Here is a 15,609-nt window from a genome sequence, read left to right as displayed (position 1 = left end):
TCTTGCCTGCATTTAATATCAGTGGTATATAGTTTGTAACTATATCCATTGACACCCAGGGGCAAACTTAAAGTAAATTGTCCACAGGCAGGCTTAGTTGTGTTTTCTATGAAAGATTGGAGCTTGTAATTTTTAGTGAGTCTAATTATCAACCTGTAAACAATGAATTAAACTTCTGGTCTACATAGATATGTAGACAATGAAGAAGTAAATTGCCCTGAATCTCTTTTCAGGCTTGTGCTTGTCTCTTGCAGTCAAAACCTGTACTTTGTGATAAAGCCACTGAAGAATCCAATCCCGTTACCCAGAAACTGATAACCAACACGGAGAGTGATCTCCAGCTTAGCTATGCCAAACAGCGTCGCACCAAGAGTTCCATACTCTTGCACAAAGAGCTGGATTCCAGGAGCAAAAAAGCTGTGCGGGATTACCTGTATCGGGTGAACGAGGCTACTGCTGTTCTTTATGCCAGGCATGTACTTGCCTCGTTGTTGGCTGAATGGCCTGATGATGTGGCAGTAAATGAAGAAATCCTGGAGCTCAGTGGGCCAGCGCACATGACTTACGTTTTGGACATGCTTATGCAGCTAGAGGAGAAGCAGCTATGGGAGAAGGTAAATGGGCTGCATTTGTATGTCTGAATCAATGTGGTATGTACATAAACTTCCAGCTGACTAGCAAACTCCCAGAGATACTTGTGATTCTTTTTTAAAAAAATAAATACAAAATATTCAAAAACTTTAAGCTTCAAATCATATATTTCTTCTACAATAAAAACTCCATCTTCAGTCAAAAACAATGGGGTTTGACAATATTTTTACAAAATGACTTTGTGACCAACAGAAAACTGAAAAACATACTTCTTGGATGCAGCTGTTTCAAATAAATGAGCAATTAGGATGGGGAAAATTCTGTTCTGCATAGAAGTCAATGGGATAAGGAGCCAAATTTGAATGCTGTTTTTAGCTTAGTTTCAGTATGTATTTTAAACATCTTCTGCATTTTAAAAAAAAAAATTGTTACAAGCAAGCAAAGTCTGAGAATTGTAGCTGAAGACAAGTAATAACTACCTAGATATCCATACAGCACCTAATGTAGTGGGTCTCCAGATTAGGTCTTTTGGACACTACAGGAATATAACTAATAGTGTGTGTTCATGTCCAGGAAACAAATGCTCCTCCAATATCTTTCCTTGCATTATTCAGCTGGCTGTTTCACCATGCCTCATCTCAGCCCTGGCCTCTGTTGTATACATGCTTAAAGCTTAGGTTAAGAACTGGTTGTTAGTTCAATTTTCTTTTTGATTATCTGGACTTCCTCATTAACTTCCGTACAGGAATTTGAGTCCATTTTGTCTTCGCATATTCTTAATTTTTGCCTTCTTGAGTTAAGTCAGAATCATCCATTGCCATAGGTATGCCCAGACTTCCGAGGTACTGAAAGAAAGACGTAGTGTTTTAAATTTGGTGATTATTTTTAAAGTAAACATATATAAGAACATCGCTGAAGGAATTCTCCATATATTTTTCTAAAACCAAAGGTGGTTTGTTAGTAAACATCCTGGTTATATAATATGCTTTTAAATTTCAACTTTGAGTATCCTAATCTTAAAAATCCAAACAAATACCATTTAGTCTAGAGTCTGCATTTCAGGCTCTGCTTCCACTATCACCACTTTGTTTATGGATAGGACCTATATTAATTGTGACATTCATTACAGCAGAAGACTAATTTTAAAACAAAACACTAGTACTTTTATAACAGTGGTAGGAAGATGTTTAATAAGACTCATTTTTGTAGGTAGGATTGTGCAATTTGAAACCTGAAGTATTTGACATTGTTTCTTAAAATTGAAACTCCTAGCAGATATGGAAGGTAAAGGGTCTATCTGGTATGTTAACAAAATTCTTTGGATCAAAATTACCTTCCTTATTTGGCTTAGGCTTTATTTACTTATCTCAATCTATTGTGGCATTGTGGGGTTAGTCTTTATGCCAACATCTGTGCAGTGAGGTTAGACAATTTCTGGCTTTCCAAAGTTGTCTCAATACATGAGAATCTCATTAAAGTAACATGCAGGATTTGAAACGCAGTCCAAGGACTAAATTAAACCTTCCACGTTTACAGGAGACAATATGTGCACCTAATGAGGCCAGTTGGCAATTTCATTTGCAAGTTTCTCTTTTACTTCCTACCATTGGCTTGTTTTCTCTCTTCTGAGGGGCCATGTTGCTAAAACAACTTTTTTGTCAATCCTTGTCAAATCAGTCTGCAAATGCTGATTTGGTAGCAAATTGACCTTGCATGATGTGTTGTATTTCCTCAGATCTTGCAAAAAGTGCTGCATGGATGCAGTGAGAGCATGTTAGGAATAATGGCACTGACTGCCTGTCAGTTTATGGAGGAACCTGGAATGGCAATCCAAGTGCGGGAATCCAAACATCCTTATAACAACAATACTATCTTTGAGGTAATTTACATATGTTACAGTGCAGTGAGTATGCACAGGTTGTACATGAATTGAAGACATTGGGTGGGATTCTCCAAAGCACCTAGGTGGCTTATGGAGCCCAAGTCCTGTTGCCTTTCACTGGGTTCAGGCAATGGGACTTGTGTTCCTAACCTGTTGAGGCACTCCTGGAAAATCTCACTCATGACCTTTCAGTTAACAGGGCATTCCCGATCATTTAAGTTTTACCTTGTACAAGAATATATAAGTAAGGCTCCCACTCAGTGAGGTACTTAAGTGTGCGCCTCACTGAAGCATGCGAGTAGTCCCATTAACTTCATTGGGATTCTCATGTGTTTAAAGCTAAACATGTGCTGAAGTACTTTGCTGAATTTTATGGGTTTAATAAGCAACAAATTGTATTTTCATCCACGATCCTATTTCAACAAGCATTTCAAATTCTTGAGGCATCAGTGGAAAATGAAGTATGAAACTTCTTTCTGTGTTTTTAGTTTTGGGCTCCCTTTCCTCTACACAGAGTCTTAATGAATCTCTTTTCCTGATATTAGTTGGCAGCACCATACTAGTTAGCGAGTAAAAGGCAGTCATCTCTTCTAGGAGAGCACCATGAGTGACATCTCCCCAGTGTCCCACATTGGGCAAAGAGATGAAGCAAAGAAAGGGGGCATGTGGATAGAATAAAGAGGAATGTCCCCCAGGCCCAGAAATTCTCATGGCAACCCTGGGAGTTTTCTTAGTTTTTGTATGCAGTAGGAATCCTGTTGTGAGGGGTTTTTTTTAGTGCATCCTTTAAGATGTGCCCTGGAGGTCAGTATCTTGGAAACTGGCCTTCTGGATTAGTGCATCAGTTTACAGGCAAACAATATAACTGTGCTTATTTAAGCATGAGCACTACTAGAAATTAGATTTTGCACACTCCTGTATGTAGCTGGCAGTGTCGACAGCACTCTGCACTCTTTGAACTAGCCCACAACCAAACTAATGAAGACCCTTAAATAGAGAGATCGTAATCTTTGTTATACCTTATTTGAAATCTGCCTTTTGAGTATTTGTATACAGACACAGTGCAATGATATGAGTGTCATCTGTTTGCCTTCCTCAGGATAAAGTTCACATCCCTGGTGCTATCTATCTCTCAATCAAATTTGACTCTCAGTGTAATACAGAAGAAGGTTGTGATGAATTAATCATGTCCAGCAGCAGTGATTTTCAACAAGATCGGCACAGTTTCAGTGGGTCTCTGCAGAAGTGGACGGATTTTGAGCTTCCAGGTAAATGGACCGTGTAGCTATACAATGTATGTGAGTATAGATAAGTGTAGAGAGCGACTGATAGCCTGTGGAGTGAGACACCAAGATCTTAACGTCAGTTATATCCCCTGATGTTTGTGGCATACATGGAAAAACTCCTGCTCTTATCCCATCCTCTCTTTGCTCAGATAAATTTTGTGTTCTTCATTTGCTTTGTAGAACTAACCTGAAAAGCAACAAGATGAAAGTCAATAAAGACAACTAACTACTACACTTAGGAAGGAAAAATGAAATATGCAAATAGAAAATGTGCAATAACTGGCTAGGCATAGTACTGCTGAGAAAGATTTGGGGGTTATAATGAATCACAAATTCAGTACAAGCCAACAGTGTGATACAGTTGTGCCAAAGACTCCTAGTTCTGGGGTATATTAACAGAAGCATTGTGTAAAATGTAGGAGGTAATTGTTCCACTCTGCTTGGCACTGGTAAGGTCTCAGCTGGAGTATTGTGCCCAAATCTGGGCAACAAAATGGGAGGGAGTCCAGAGGAGAGCAACAAAAATATAAAAAAGGTTTTAAAAAACTGATCTATGAGGAAAAGTTTAAAAAAAAAAAGGGGGTGGGGGGTGGGGGCATGGTTAGTGTTGAGAAAAGAAGATGGAGAGGGGACCTGATTACAATCTTCAGATATGTTAAGAGCTGTTACAAAGAGGACAGTGATCAATTACTCTGTGTCTGCTGAAGGTAGGACAAGAAGTAATTGGCTTAATCTGCAGCAAGAGAGATTTAGGTTAGATATTAGGAAAAACTTTCTAACTAGGATAGCTAAGCACTGGAACAGGTTACCAAGGGAGGTTGTGGAATTCCCATCATTGGAGGTTTCCAAGAACAAGTTAGACCAACACCTGTCAGGGATGGTCTAGGTATGTTTGCCCTGCTTCAGTACACAGGGCTGGACTAGATGGCCTCTCTCAAGGTCTGTTCCAGTGCTGTATTTCTATGAGTCTGTGACTGGACTCATTTCACAAGTTATGCGCTAACTTGACTATTGACTTATTGAGTGTCCTAGCATAGACTTCTGCTGCAGCATGGCAAGGGCTTTCTGACTTGGAGCACTGGTGGCAGCTATACATAACTAAGCAGATAGAGGTATTTTGTATTTGGGATTATAGCTTGATATCTACCTTGCCCTTTTATAAAGTCATAGCTTGAATATGAAAACAGCAAGGACTTCTTGGATTGCTCCACAGTCTGATCATAAAACTGTTAAACTTTTTGAAAACTCTACTTGCATTGAAGGGTTTACTTGTCACCAACTCTGAGTGGCCAAATACAACAGTTTAATTCCTGTAGTGGAAGTCTGCAATTCTGCACTGCTTTTCTGACAAGTCATTTCAGAGCATCATCCCAGAAGTTATGTGAATAGTTAAGTGTCACGTGCCAGTTTATGGACATGGCATGGAAGCAAGAGCTGCTGACATTGAAATGAACAGCCATAGACACGTTGCTTTATGTACTGCCTTCCGTAGGCAGTACACCAAAGAAAAGGGGAAAAGAGAGCTTCCTGGAAAGGAGCCTCTTGAAAAACATCCTTTGTACAGAAAAGAGGTTTCAGAAGCTTAAGGACTCCCATCTGGTAATTAAAAGCAGTGATTCCTGCTTTAGTAACTTACTACTTTTTCTTGTTAATGTCCTGGAAATTCTGCTGGACATACAAGGGTTTTGGTTATCACATAAATATCTCATAAATCATTAATCAGTTCTCAGTACTGTATATCTTTATTAATGTGCACTACAGTTTCCTTTATAACCCCCCACACTTGTCTGAAGCAACTATCAGACAAAAAAATACAGAAAGCATTAATCTCTGTGTGTATTTTTATACACTGGTGGCAGCTGTTCTGCATTCTGGATCAGTCTCCCATTTGTCTTATGTTCTGTTCACTTTGGAATTACCAGAAGAGTAAAAGATGATTTCATCTAGAAGCAAATTAGTTTAATAATCTTTTCTGCTGTATTCTATTCTTCGTTATGGTACCTTATTGAGTTACTGTTTTTTCCTAATGTGGATGGTTTTTTTCCTTCCCTGCTGCACAGGAGATACACTGTATTATCGGTTTACCTCTGACATGAGTAATACTGAATGGGGTTACAAGTTTACAGTGACAGCAGGGCACCTTGGAAGGTTCCAGACAGGTAAGCTCTGTTCAGAGTGTGACCAAAGGGACATATTACAATTATTTTGATCCATGCTTTCACAATTTTTTTTGTATAAAAATTCCTTGGCCTGTACTTTTTTTTTTTTTTTTTTTTTTAGGTTGCTTAGCATAGGCTTTTCCCCCTCAAGTGTTCTTAAAAGGCGATGTAGTGTTGTGACTTGATTCATTGTGTGACTTGGGCTTTGATGAGTGACTTCTATTCGCACTGGCTCAACTTTGACAGCAGTATCTAAACTGCTGAAGCTTGAAAACACAGAGAGCAGTCACACACACACACACAGTCTCTAGGATACTTGCCATAATTTGTTCTGGGTTTAACAGGCCACTTCAGAGTTGTCGTCATATTGATAATCGTAAATGGAGGTAATTTAAGTTGTGTTTAAAGAATAATTATATCTGTTATGATGGACTGCTTCTGGTTTTCATTTTCAGATGCAGTGTGAAAGGCTTTGCTGGTTTATTTAATGATGATATTTTTAATAGTCTTCTGAAATATGAATCTGGATTGTGAATGCTTTGCATTTAGTTTAGGCCTGCTGTACCTCCATTTATTAACTAGGACTCAAATTCTGTTGTCCTTCCCTGGGCAAAACTCTCATTGCAAATATTAGAGGTAGGATTTTCAAAGATAGGTGTAAGGAATTTAGCCACATAACTCCCATTAATGTTTTTGCCCAAGAAAGGACTAAGGATGGCAGGGGTTGGCCCTTATTCTCTTTCTCCAGATCAAGTTTTGTTTTTTATATCATTGTGTGTCGTAACAACTCTAAATATATATGAGAGGACAATTGTGCAGGTGAGTAGAATGTCTCCCTCCAGAAATAACAGATTCTATTCAATTCCAGGGTTTGAGATTCTGAAACAAATGCTATCGGAGGAAAGGGTGGTTCCACATCTCCCACTAGCCAAAATCTGGGAATGGCAGGTAGGAGTAGCATGCAGCCAGATTGGGCACCAGCGTTTAAAGGCCATACACTTACTCCTGAAGATAGTGCAATGCAGCAACCACAGGTAAATACATTGCTACACATTGTACACTAAACATGCCTTTGAGGAGAGGGTTTGCTAAATTCAAGTCATAGCAGAGCCAGAGAATCATAATTTAAAGTAGACACTATAGTTTGTCTTGCTGATGGGTATTAGCAATGGCTTGCTAGCCAAAAACGGTTGTAGTGATGTTCTGAAAACCATTTTTTCTTTTTCTAGATGGCTTTTTAAAAGATTCTGTGGAACAAATCCTTTAGTCAGAATAAGTCAGATTCCATGTTGATTGTATTAAAATACATTTAAGGATCCAAGGATCCTTCTCTTAGTTAAGATGAGGAGATCAAAAACAAAGTGCAGAAAAAACATTGCCAGATTCAGTATTGCAATAAGGGTGGTAACTTTCGTTGATTTGTGCCAGTGCAAGCTGTATAAATGGAGCTATAGCTTCAGGTGAGTTAATGCTTGATTCTGGATGGCAGAGGTGATTGTGCTGCGCAGATGTAGACAGTTGGTCAATATATGGACCCTCACTTCAGTTATAATGTTCAATAAAGTAAAATCCTGAAGGCGCCAGAAACCTCCTGCTTTTTCTAGCTCAAAGGACGCAGAAGTGTTGTTGAGGTGTATATATAAACATCTTTTTGTAGCAATTTTAGACAATGACATATAAAATTCATATGAATCATTGTGAATTTTGATACCTTAGCCCACATTCAAGTCTGAACATCTGCAGCTTTGCTAAAAGGTACATAGCCATTGTTCAGTTATTTATTACTGAATGTGTATCTAATTTCTTCTTACATTTTGTGCTCAAAAACCTTGTGCCTTTGTCTGTGGGCAACAATTTAACATAGGGTAAAAATCTTTATTATGGAAATAATACCCTAATAATACTTCAAATTTTCTTCTGTAGTACCCTGATCAAGGCCTCTGCATTGAGGTCTCTTTTGATGATGCCTTCTTTATATATGTGTAGAAGAGACTATACAATACAGTGATGTTTGAATGGGAATGTGAGGAAAGGCAGGGTTGGAAACCCTGTTACTTGCAAAGTGATACTAGTTACCTATACTTATGTGTGTTTAAAAAAAAAAAAAAATTGAGACACCCTTTCTGCTTATAGTTTAGACTTGCCAAGTTCTAACCAGTGGAATCAAGGCATTTAATGAAGTGCTGCATTCATTTATTTCAAAGACCCCTATTCAGCAATTCGCCCTTATTCAGCAAGTACTTTAGACTTGCTTAAATCCATGAAAGTGTCTAATGTGAACCACAGACATAAGTGCGTTACTGCGTAGGGGGAAGAAATTAGTCACGTGCTTAAATGCTTTGAGCTTGGATCAAAAAAAGTTAGGGGTCTTAAACTTTTGGATGGAGTTTTAATTTAGCTGCTACATTTCTGTAACCAAGTACTTCAAAACCAAGTCTACCTTTGTAATCAGCCTCTTGTTACATGCTTCATAGTGCTGTCAGGAAATGATCATTAGGTTTCGGCTCCTTTGAAAATATTGTTCTTCATGTTAAAAATGGGGACACTAATCTGAGTTGCCCTTATTCCGCTTAAATGACTGTTGTTGGTTTGTTTCTTAAGGGACTGTGACCTCACCTTGTTAAAGCCACTCTGGCAGCTTTTCACCCACATGGAAAATAACCTGTGCCATGACATGACCAAGTCTGGTATTCTTCTTCTTCCTCTTCATCGTGCACTTACGGAATTCTTCTTCGTTACAGAGAGCAGAGTGAATGTAAGCAATCCATTTACCCATATGCTCCCCTTCTCCAGCGATGGGCATAGGATATAGAATGAATTGTTAGACTGCTTTCACTGTATGCTAACACTGTATGCTATCAGTATAGACAGGGCCAATCTACTTTGAAACCCAAAGTCAAAATTGTGCTCAAATCCTATAGTCTTGAGCATAACTGTAGACCAATAGGCCTATCAGCTGAACTTCACTACCTGGAAAGATACTGGAACAAATTATTGAACAATCAGTTTTTAAGTACCTAGAGGATAGTAGGGTTATAAGTAATAGCCAGTATGAGAACAAATCATGCCATGCCAAACCAACCTAACTTCCTTCTTTGACAGGGTTCCTGGTCTAGTGGATAGGGGGAAAGCAGTAGATGTGATTATATCTTGCCTTTAGTAAGTCTTGTGGTTCAGCCCCACATGACATTCTCATAAGCAAACTAGGGAAATGTGGTATAGATGAAATTACTATAAGGTGAGTGCAAAACTGGTTGGTTGAAAGGCTGCACTCAGAGTAGTTATCAGTGGTTTGCTGTCCAAACTGGGGAGATGTATCTAGTGAGGTCCGGCACAGGTTTGTCCTGGATCCAGTACTATTCAAGGTCTTCATTAATGACTTGGATAATGAAGTGGAGACTGGTGTCATCCGCACATTTTGTATGCACAAGCAGGTTCTAGCTCTTTGGCGGATAGAATTAGAATTCACAACGGCCTTGACAAATTGGAGAATTGATCTGAAAACAAGATGAAATTCAATAAAGACAAGTACAAAGGATTTGAGAAGGAAAAATCAAATGTACAACTACAAAATGGGAAATAACTGGCTAGGCAGTAATACTGCCAAAGAGGATTTAGGGGATATAGTGCATCATAAATTTAATGTGAATCAGCAATATGATGCAGTTGCAAAAAAACCTGTTGTTGTTTTGGGGTGGATTGATAGGACTGTAGTATGTAAGAAATGGGAGGTAATTGTCCAACTCTGATCCTCACTGGTGAGGCCCCAGCTGGAGTATTATGTCCCGTTCTGGGCATCACTCTTTAAATAATTAAAAAAAAAAAAAGTTGATAAATTGAAGCCCAGAGTCCAGAGAAGAGGAGTAAAAATTACAAAAGGTTTATGAAACCTGACCTATGAGTAAAGGTCAAAGAAACTCAACATGTTTAGCCTTGAGAAAAGAAGACTGAGGGAAGACTTGATGACAGTCTTTAAATATTTTAAGTGCTGTTATAAAAATTTCTCTCCATGTCCACTGAAGCTAGGACAGGAAGTAAATAAAGAAGCAAGGGAGATTTTAAGTTAGATATTATGAAAAAGTTTCTAACTAAGAGCAGCTAAGCTCTGGGATAGCCTTCCAAGGAAGGTTGTGGAATCCCCGTCATTGGAGGCTGTAAGAATAGGTTGACAAACACTTGTCAGGGATGATCTGTGTATGTGCAGAATGCTGGACTAGGTAACTTTTCAAGGTCCCTTTTAGTCCTATATTTCTAAGGTTTTGTGAAAATGTTGATGAATTGGCTCTGTAGATCCTATGGAGAGTGGAATGCTAATGCTGATCTGTAGAATAACGTTGTTAAAAACACCTTGCTAAAGCAATCTCACTGAGCATGTTTCTGGCTTCAGGAGCTTGGATCTCTACAGGACTACTTGCTTGCCTTAAATACCGAAGAGCATCTTCATCGTTGCACAGCACAGGTAAAAAAAAAAAAAAAAAAAAAAAAAATCCCTGTCCAAAGTATCTCTTCTGCTCTGTCCTGCAGGAGACAGCCAGTCATTCCTGATTGCAGGATAGGCTTTTATTTCACATAGATATATAGTCACTGTTGTTAGCGCAAGATCCCAAAATTCAATTTCACTGGTTTAAATAATGATTCCTTAGATGTGAAAGGCTAATGCCCTGATCTATGCACCATCTGTTCCCTCTTCACACCCACCCCAATTTGACATTCATATTTCAGAGTAGTTGGTTACAAAAAAGAGCTTAGTTTCAGATTGTGGCACTACAGCCCCACTGCATGAAAAACAAGATCCATATGAAATAGCAGGGGGAGGAAATGGCAGCCACCAACTGATTCAAGTCACCTAACTTAATGTTGTCTGTCAAGTGAGTAGTCTACCATGTGAATTTAATCAGCAAGAAAACTGCCTTGTAAGTTTTTATATCAACCTTGCAAAACTGATGGAAATTTACAAGCCCAGGCATAAAATTTAGTTGTCTGCTTAACAGTATGGTGGCTGTCAGTGGGAAAAAGAAAGTGTTTACTCTCCTATTTAAAATTTTTTTACCTTTCCCAGATGATCTGCGTAGTCTTGCAAGATTGGTGTAGATCCAGCACTATCTGTATCTTCCTTCCTGACACCACTGTTTGGGTCCCCTTGAGCTCCTGCTGAATGAAAGTACTCGCAGATGGTGTCCTCCTTTACTGATAGCCACCCAAGAATATTATTACAGATAATGGCAGTTGAGTGGATCTGAGTTATCAAAACCAAAACCCATGTCCCACATCAGGCTTTCTGCATTCCTTCTCCTATCACTTAAGTCATATAGAGGCCAATTCTGCTCCCACTGAATTCAGGGAGCTTCCCTACTGAATTCAACATTAGCAGACCTTGGCCCCGAAAGAGTTATTTTTTTTTCCAGACACTTCCTGAATTCACAAAAAGAACAGGAGTACTTGTGGCACCTTAGAGACTAACAAGAGGAACTCAGTTTTGCTCTCTCAACGTCTCTGTGGCATCTCCAGCTTCCTTCTTAACCCTCAGCTCATTAGATATGAGACTCCTCCTTCATCTTAGTAAAACCCACTGTCCATTTAGAAGTGATACCACAATGGGATTTGCCTGGTGCATCCACCTTAACTGACTTGTCCTCTACATAAGCAAAGCTTTAGCAGATGGGAGGCATCCGGGCAATCGGAAATGCAGTTGCTTTTTTGTTAAGCATCCAGAGCTTGTTGGATGCATGACAGTTTACTTCATTGCCAGAAGATAATCAGATGGATAGAGAACAGACTATTCCTATGTCTGTTAAACACACAGCAACAGAGGGTGGCTTTTTAGAACTTAAAGTAACTTGATGGTGATAATCTTCATGATGCTTAACTTTCTTTTCTTCCTCCCCTCCAGGCCCTGAAAAACATTGCTGCTATCAGCCTTGCCATTAACTATCCAAACAAATCAACAAGTCTCTGGAATGTTTAATACCGGCTCATGGCCGGAGCGCATGGGATAGAATAGTTTGTCCATAGAAACCTTGGAACAAACATCTTCACTCTGTTCAGGAAAAGTTCCTTCAGCTTCAGCATATGGGTGCGCTGCAGCCTGCCTTCCTTCCACTTTGATGTAGAATCTGTAAAAGTAAAAGCGCACTTCAAAGAAAAAGCACATTTTGGAGCAACTCACGCATCACCTACAGTTACATACGCACATATTGTAGCATGTTAAAGTAAACAGAAAAGTATTTTTTTATTCAGAGTGTGAACGGGAGAAGATTTCAGAAGTATGAGAATGGAGAAGGCTATCTGTTCCCAGTAAAACCGAGTGACTATAGCTGGAAGGGATAGCTTGAAAAGTTTTGCTGAACTTACGCTGGTGGCACCAGCAGCATCCATTTTTCACTGGAAGTAAAATTGGTGAAGAGGAATCTTGTGGACTGTGTAAGAGTAAAAATGGCCCACTCTGGAAACCTGCCATGTTTCACTTTGCTTTGAAAGGCACTACCCATGGAGAAAATCCTGCAGCAACTAACTCCTTACTGAACTTTAGGTTTTAAAACAAATATAGAGAGATTCAAATGGCAGAGCACCCTCCTGAGAGGTGAAAGCCTCTACTGTTCTTTTTGGTTTGATTGACCGATCTTACTCTACATTGTCTTAAATATATACAATGCATTGTTCTGGTTTAGTACAGAAACCACAGTGGCTCCCTTGGAGTAGCTTTCGAAGAGGTGGTATGAGAAGTGGAGGAGCACTGGCTGTGATGCATAACTTGTATGTTTCTCAAAGATGGCATCTTTCCAAGAAATTATTCATGGCATATTCTTTGCTACTGGTGGCCCAGGAGCTCCTTCTGGTGAACATTGGGAAACCCTGATTCCCAGCATCAAGGGATGATTGGGGGGGTTAGTGATTAACCCAATTTATCTCATATAGCAATAACTGCATTACTCCTGCTGAATGTGGAATAAATAGCAGACCTCTGTGTTGAAATAAATTGGCTTTAATCTTGCCCAGATTTGCTGGTTATTCCATTTCCAAAGAAGACTGCAAAGAACCTAAAGGGATGTGGGGCTACGTTTTGTGTGTGCTAATTGCCGGTTTGGTTTTGTTGAATGTAAAATCTGTAAAACTTCTATTGTGCTTAGATTTTTTTTTTCCCCCAGAATGAAACGATGAAGAAAGCATAACCAGATGCATCTGTAGTAGAGACTGGAAAGCTGATCAAAATGGCATAAGGACAATGACTGTGTTTGAACGGAGTGTTGTGTTCACTGGCTTTATTTGTCCAAAAAGGCCAGTGGCTAGCACTGTCCTATGTATAGGAGCCCTGCATTTGGGAATAGTCTATGGAATGGTGCTCTTCCAGCCACCTGGGACTGGGAGTATCTTAAAGGCGGTGCTGTCTCCCTCTGGGAGGGAAATGTGCTATGTGCTTTAGTGTCCCCATTTTTTGGATGGTCGTGGGTGCTGCAGCCTTGGAAGTAGCTGGTTGGCTCCTATTCCATTAGGAGAATGCGAGGCCAGTGCTGTTGTGGGAGAGAAGTTTAAATTGGAAAGAGTGCTCTGAATGAAGGGGTTAAAAACTGAAGACCCTCATTGGCCCCAGAAGTTGCAATCACTGTCTTCTGGGGATGGGATGGCTCTCTTAGTAAAAGCAAATCCCAGAGTGTAGGAAGAACTTGTCCTCTGCCCAAGTTTGGAAAAAGGCAGAGAAATGCATACTCCTCTGAAAACTTTCCTGGAGTGTAACATAATGAAAGTTAGTTCCCTTTTCCTTTCCAGGGTGAGACACTGAGTACTAAACATGAGATTTACTTGTATCATAACTTTTAACTCATAGGTAAAGGAATTTGCGGTCTTATTCTTTGGTTCCCTTTTAGTGATGCCTTTAAGTTTATAATCTGACTGCAGGAGAGGCCAGGAGCTTCCCTGATAAACCAAATGCATGTCTCCTTCTGACAGTGTGAACTCCTACTGGAGAATCTGGAGTGGGGGCGGGGTTATTACACCAAAACTATGGTCATCTTCTGAAGTCCACTTTAATGAAACGGTGTGTATTTTATCAAAGGGTCAGATGAGCATTTTAAAACTGCTGCTTTGGGACCGTGTGGATTTCCTACCCACTGTCTTGGAACAAGTCTCTGGCTAATCAGTAAATCCCTGGTGATAGGTTGATTGTGTCGTATGTAAGGTATGTGATGCGCTGTTGAGATCTGCCTAAGTTTATTTACAGAAGGTTTTTTCCTCTTTTTACATCAGGTTTACAGACTGTATAGCGATCCTTCACTGATCCTATCATGGCGTTTCCTCATTCTCATTCTTTTTCTGTTGCACTGTATTTTTACTTTCTATATAACAATATGCACAAAGGTTGTAGGAATGACACAGGAGTGGCCAAAGTTTCTATCTTAGGCATACCACTTACTACCCTTGCCAGTCAGCCATCTTGCTCTCAAAGGGCTACAAGTGGCATTAGCTGCTAAATATTCTTTCCACCCACTAGATGGAAGTGAAGGACTGTCCCCTGGCTTGACACTGAGTCTTTCACTGCCTTAAAACTTGCTCCTTCATTGTGGGTTTTTAGGGGGCAAGAAATATTGATTTTTTTTCTATCATGTAAAAAGGGGAGGAGGCGTAACCAAATGAATTGAATATTTATGACCAATAGCTCTTTGAATTCCTGCAGCAGTTCCAAATGGATGCAGATGATTCTATGGAATAGTACAAAGCTGGCTGGAAAACAGGTATGCTGAAGAAAAAAAATGTGCCTAATTAAAAACTGATTGTGTCCTGAATCACAGATGATGTATTTAAAACAAATCACATTGTTCCTAATGATATGTGACTTGTTTTCATTAAACACTTTAAAAGGTTTTTAATTTTTTTTTTCTTATGGGTTTACTACTTTGCAATTTTTATCGGTTTTGGTTGTTTGAAATAGATCAGACCTTTTAGATTTATTCCAGTTCAGCTCAACATGTAACAAGAAAGTTATAGATGTGGGTAAAATATGCAAATGAAGAGAAATATATTGTAAAAATTCTATAAAAAGTACAACACTGTGTCTGTAGTTTTGTTTTTCTTTCCCTCACTGAAGATTGAATATTGAATTTGCAGCAAGAGCTAGGGTTTACTTTGAGTGTTAATCATTAGGGACAGGATTAATGTAAATAAACCTGCTTGTCCTCCTTAGTATTGTATAGCTGATATCACACTCTGCCACACAAACATCACATGAGGCTTGACTTAGGCTCCAATCCTGCAATTGGTTCTATGTGGACAGACCCCTGTGCCTATATAGAGGCCCGTTGACTTCAGTGGGGGTCTGTCTGTGTGGATCCAGTTGTAGGGTTGGGCCACAATTTGTTTCAAGGTGGTGGTTCACACCTATAGAGTTCCTGTACTAATGTGAGTCTTGTCTACATTGAGAGACACTCCTGTGCCATAACCGCTCCCATACTGTAAATGGGAGGAGGTTGCTGGCAAGGGGAATTCTGCCCATTGGTCCATTAGAGCTGGCGTTTGTTGGCCTTCTAAGCAAGTCTATTTATTTACACAAGCTTTTTCCTGAGAGGCTGGTTGGTGGGAACGTGAGGGCTTTTCCCTGGAGTGACAAGTTGGGAGTCTCCTCTGGCATTTGGCCAGTCCGGAAGTTGGTTTCCCCTTTTGTACAAAGCCAGAGAGATTTGTCATGAGTGTGTTTACTAAA

General features: G+C 39.6%; 1 protein-coding gene across 4 annotated transcripts in view; it reads left to right on the top strand.

Annotated features, from left to right (window-relative positions):
* Positions 1-14,962, top strand: part of ZZEF1 (zinc finger ZZ-type and EF-hand domain containing 1) — an 80,431-nt gene extending 65,469 nt beyond the window's left edge. Inside the window, exons 48-56 of one of the 4 annotated variants that reach the window (XR_005590055.1) lie at positions 234-614; positions 2,327-2,470; positions 3,573-3,741; positions 5,820-5,918; positions 6,787-6,952; positions 8,520-8,673; positions 10,306-10,377; positions 10,978-11,143; positions 11,809-14,962. Coding sequence is in view for 2 of the 4 variants with exons in the window: in XM_039507517.1 (XP_039363451.1) it covers positions 234-614; positions 2,327-2,470; positions 3,573-3,741; positions 5,820-5,918; positions 6,787-6,952; positions 8,520-8,673; positions 10,306-10,377; positions 11,809-11,883 (1,260 nt within the window). In the remaining 2 variants the exon portion in view is untranslated. The remainder of the gene's footprint in view (positions 1-233; positions 615-2,326; positions 2,471-3,572; positions 3,742-5,819; positions 5,919-6,786; positions 6,953-8,519; positions 8,674-10,305; positions 10,378-10,977; positions 11,144-11,808) is intronic. The other 3 variants (XR_005590056.1, XM_039507517.1, XM_039507518.1) reach the window with 3 other exon arrangements.
* The last annotated feature ends 647 nt before the right edge of the window (positions 14,963-15,609 follow it).

Source organism: Mauremys reevesii, linkage group 20 (genome assembly GCF_016161935.1).
Source record: "Mauremys reevesii isolate NIE-2019 linkage group 20, ASM1616193v1, whole genome shotgun sequence".
In the NCBI taxonomy this organism is placed as follows: Eukaryota; Metazoa; Chordata; order Testudines; family Geoemydidae; genus Mauremys; species Mauremys reevesii.
The sequence above is the reverse complement of the archived record's forward strand: the minus strand, read 5'-3'. Positions and strand labels throughout refer to the sequence as shown.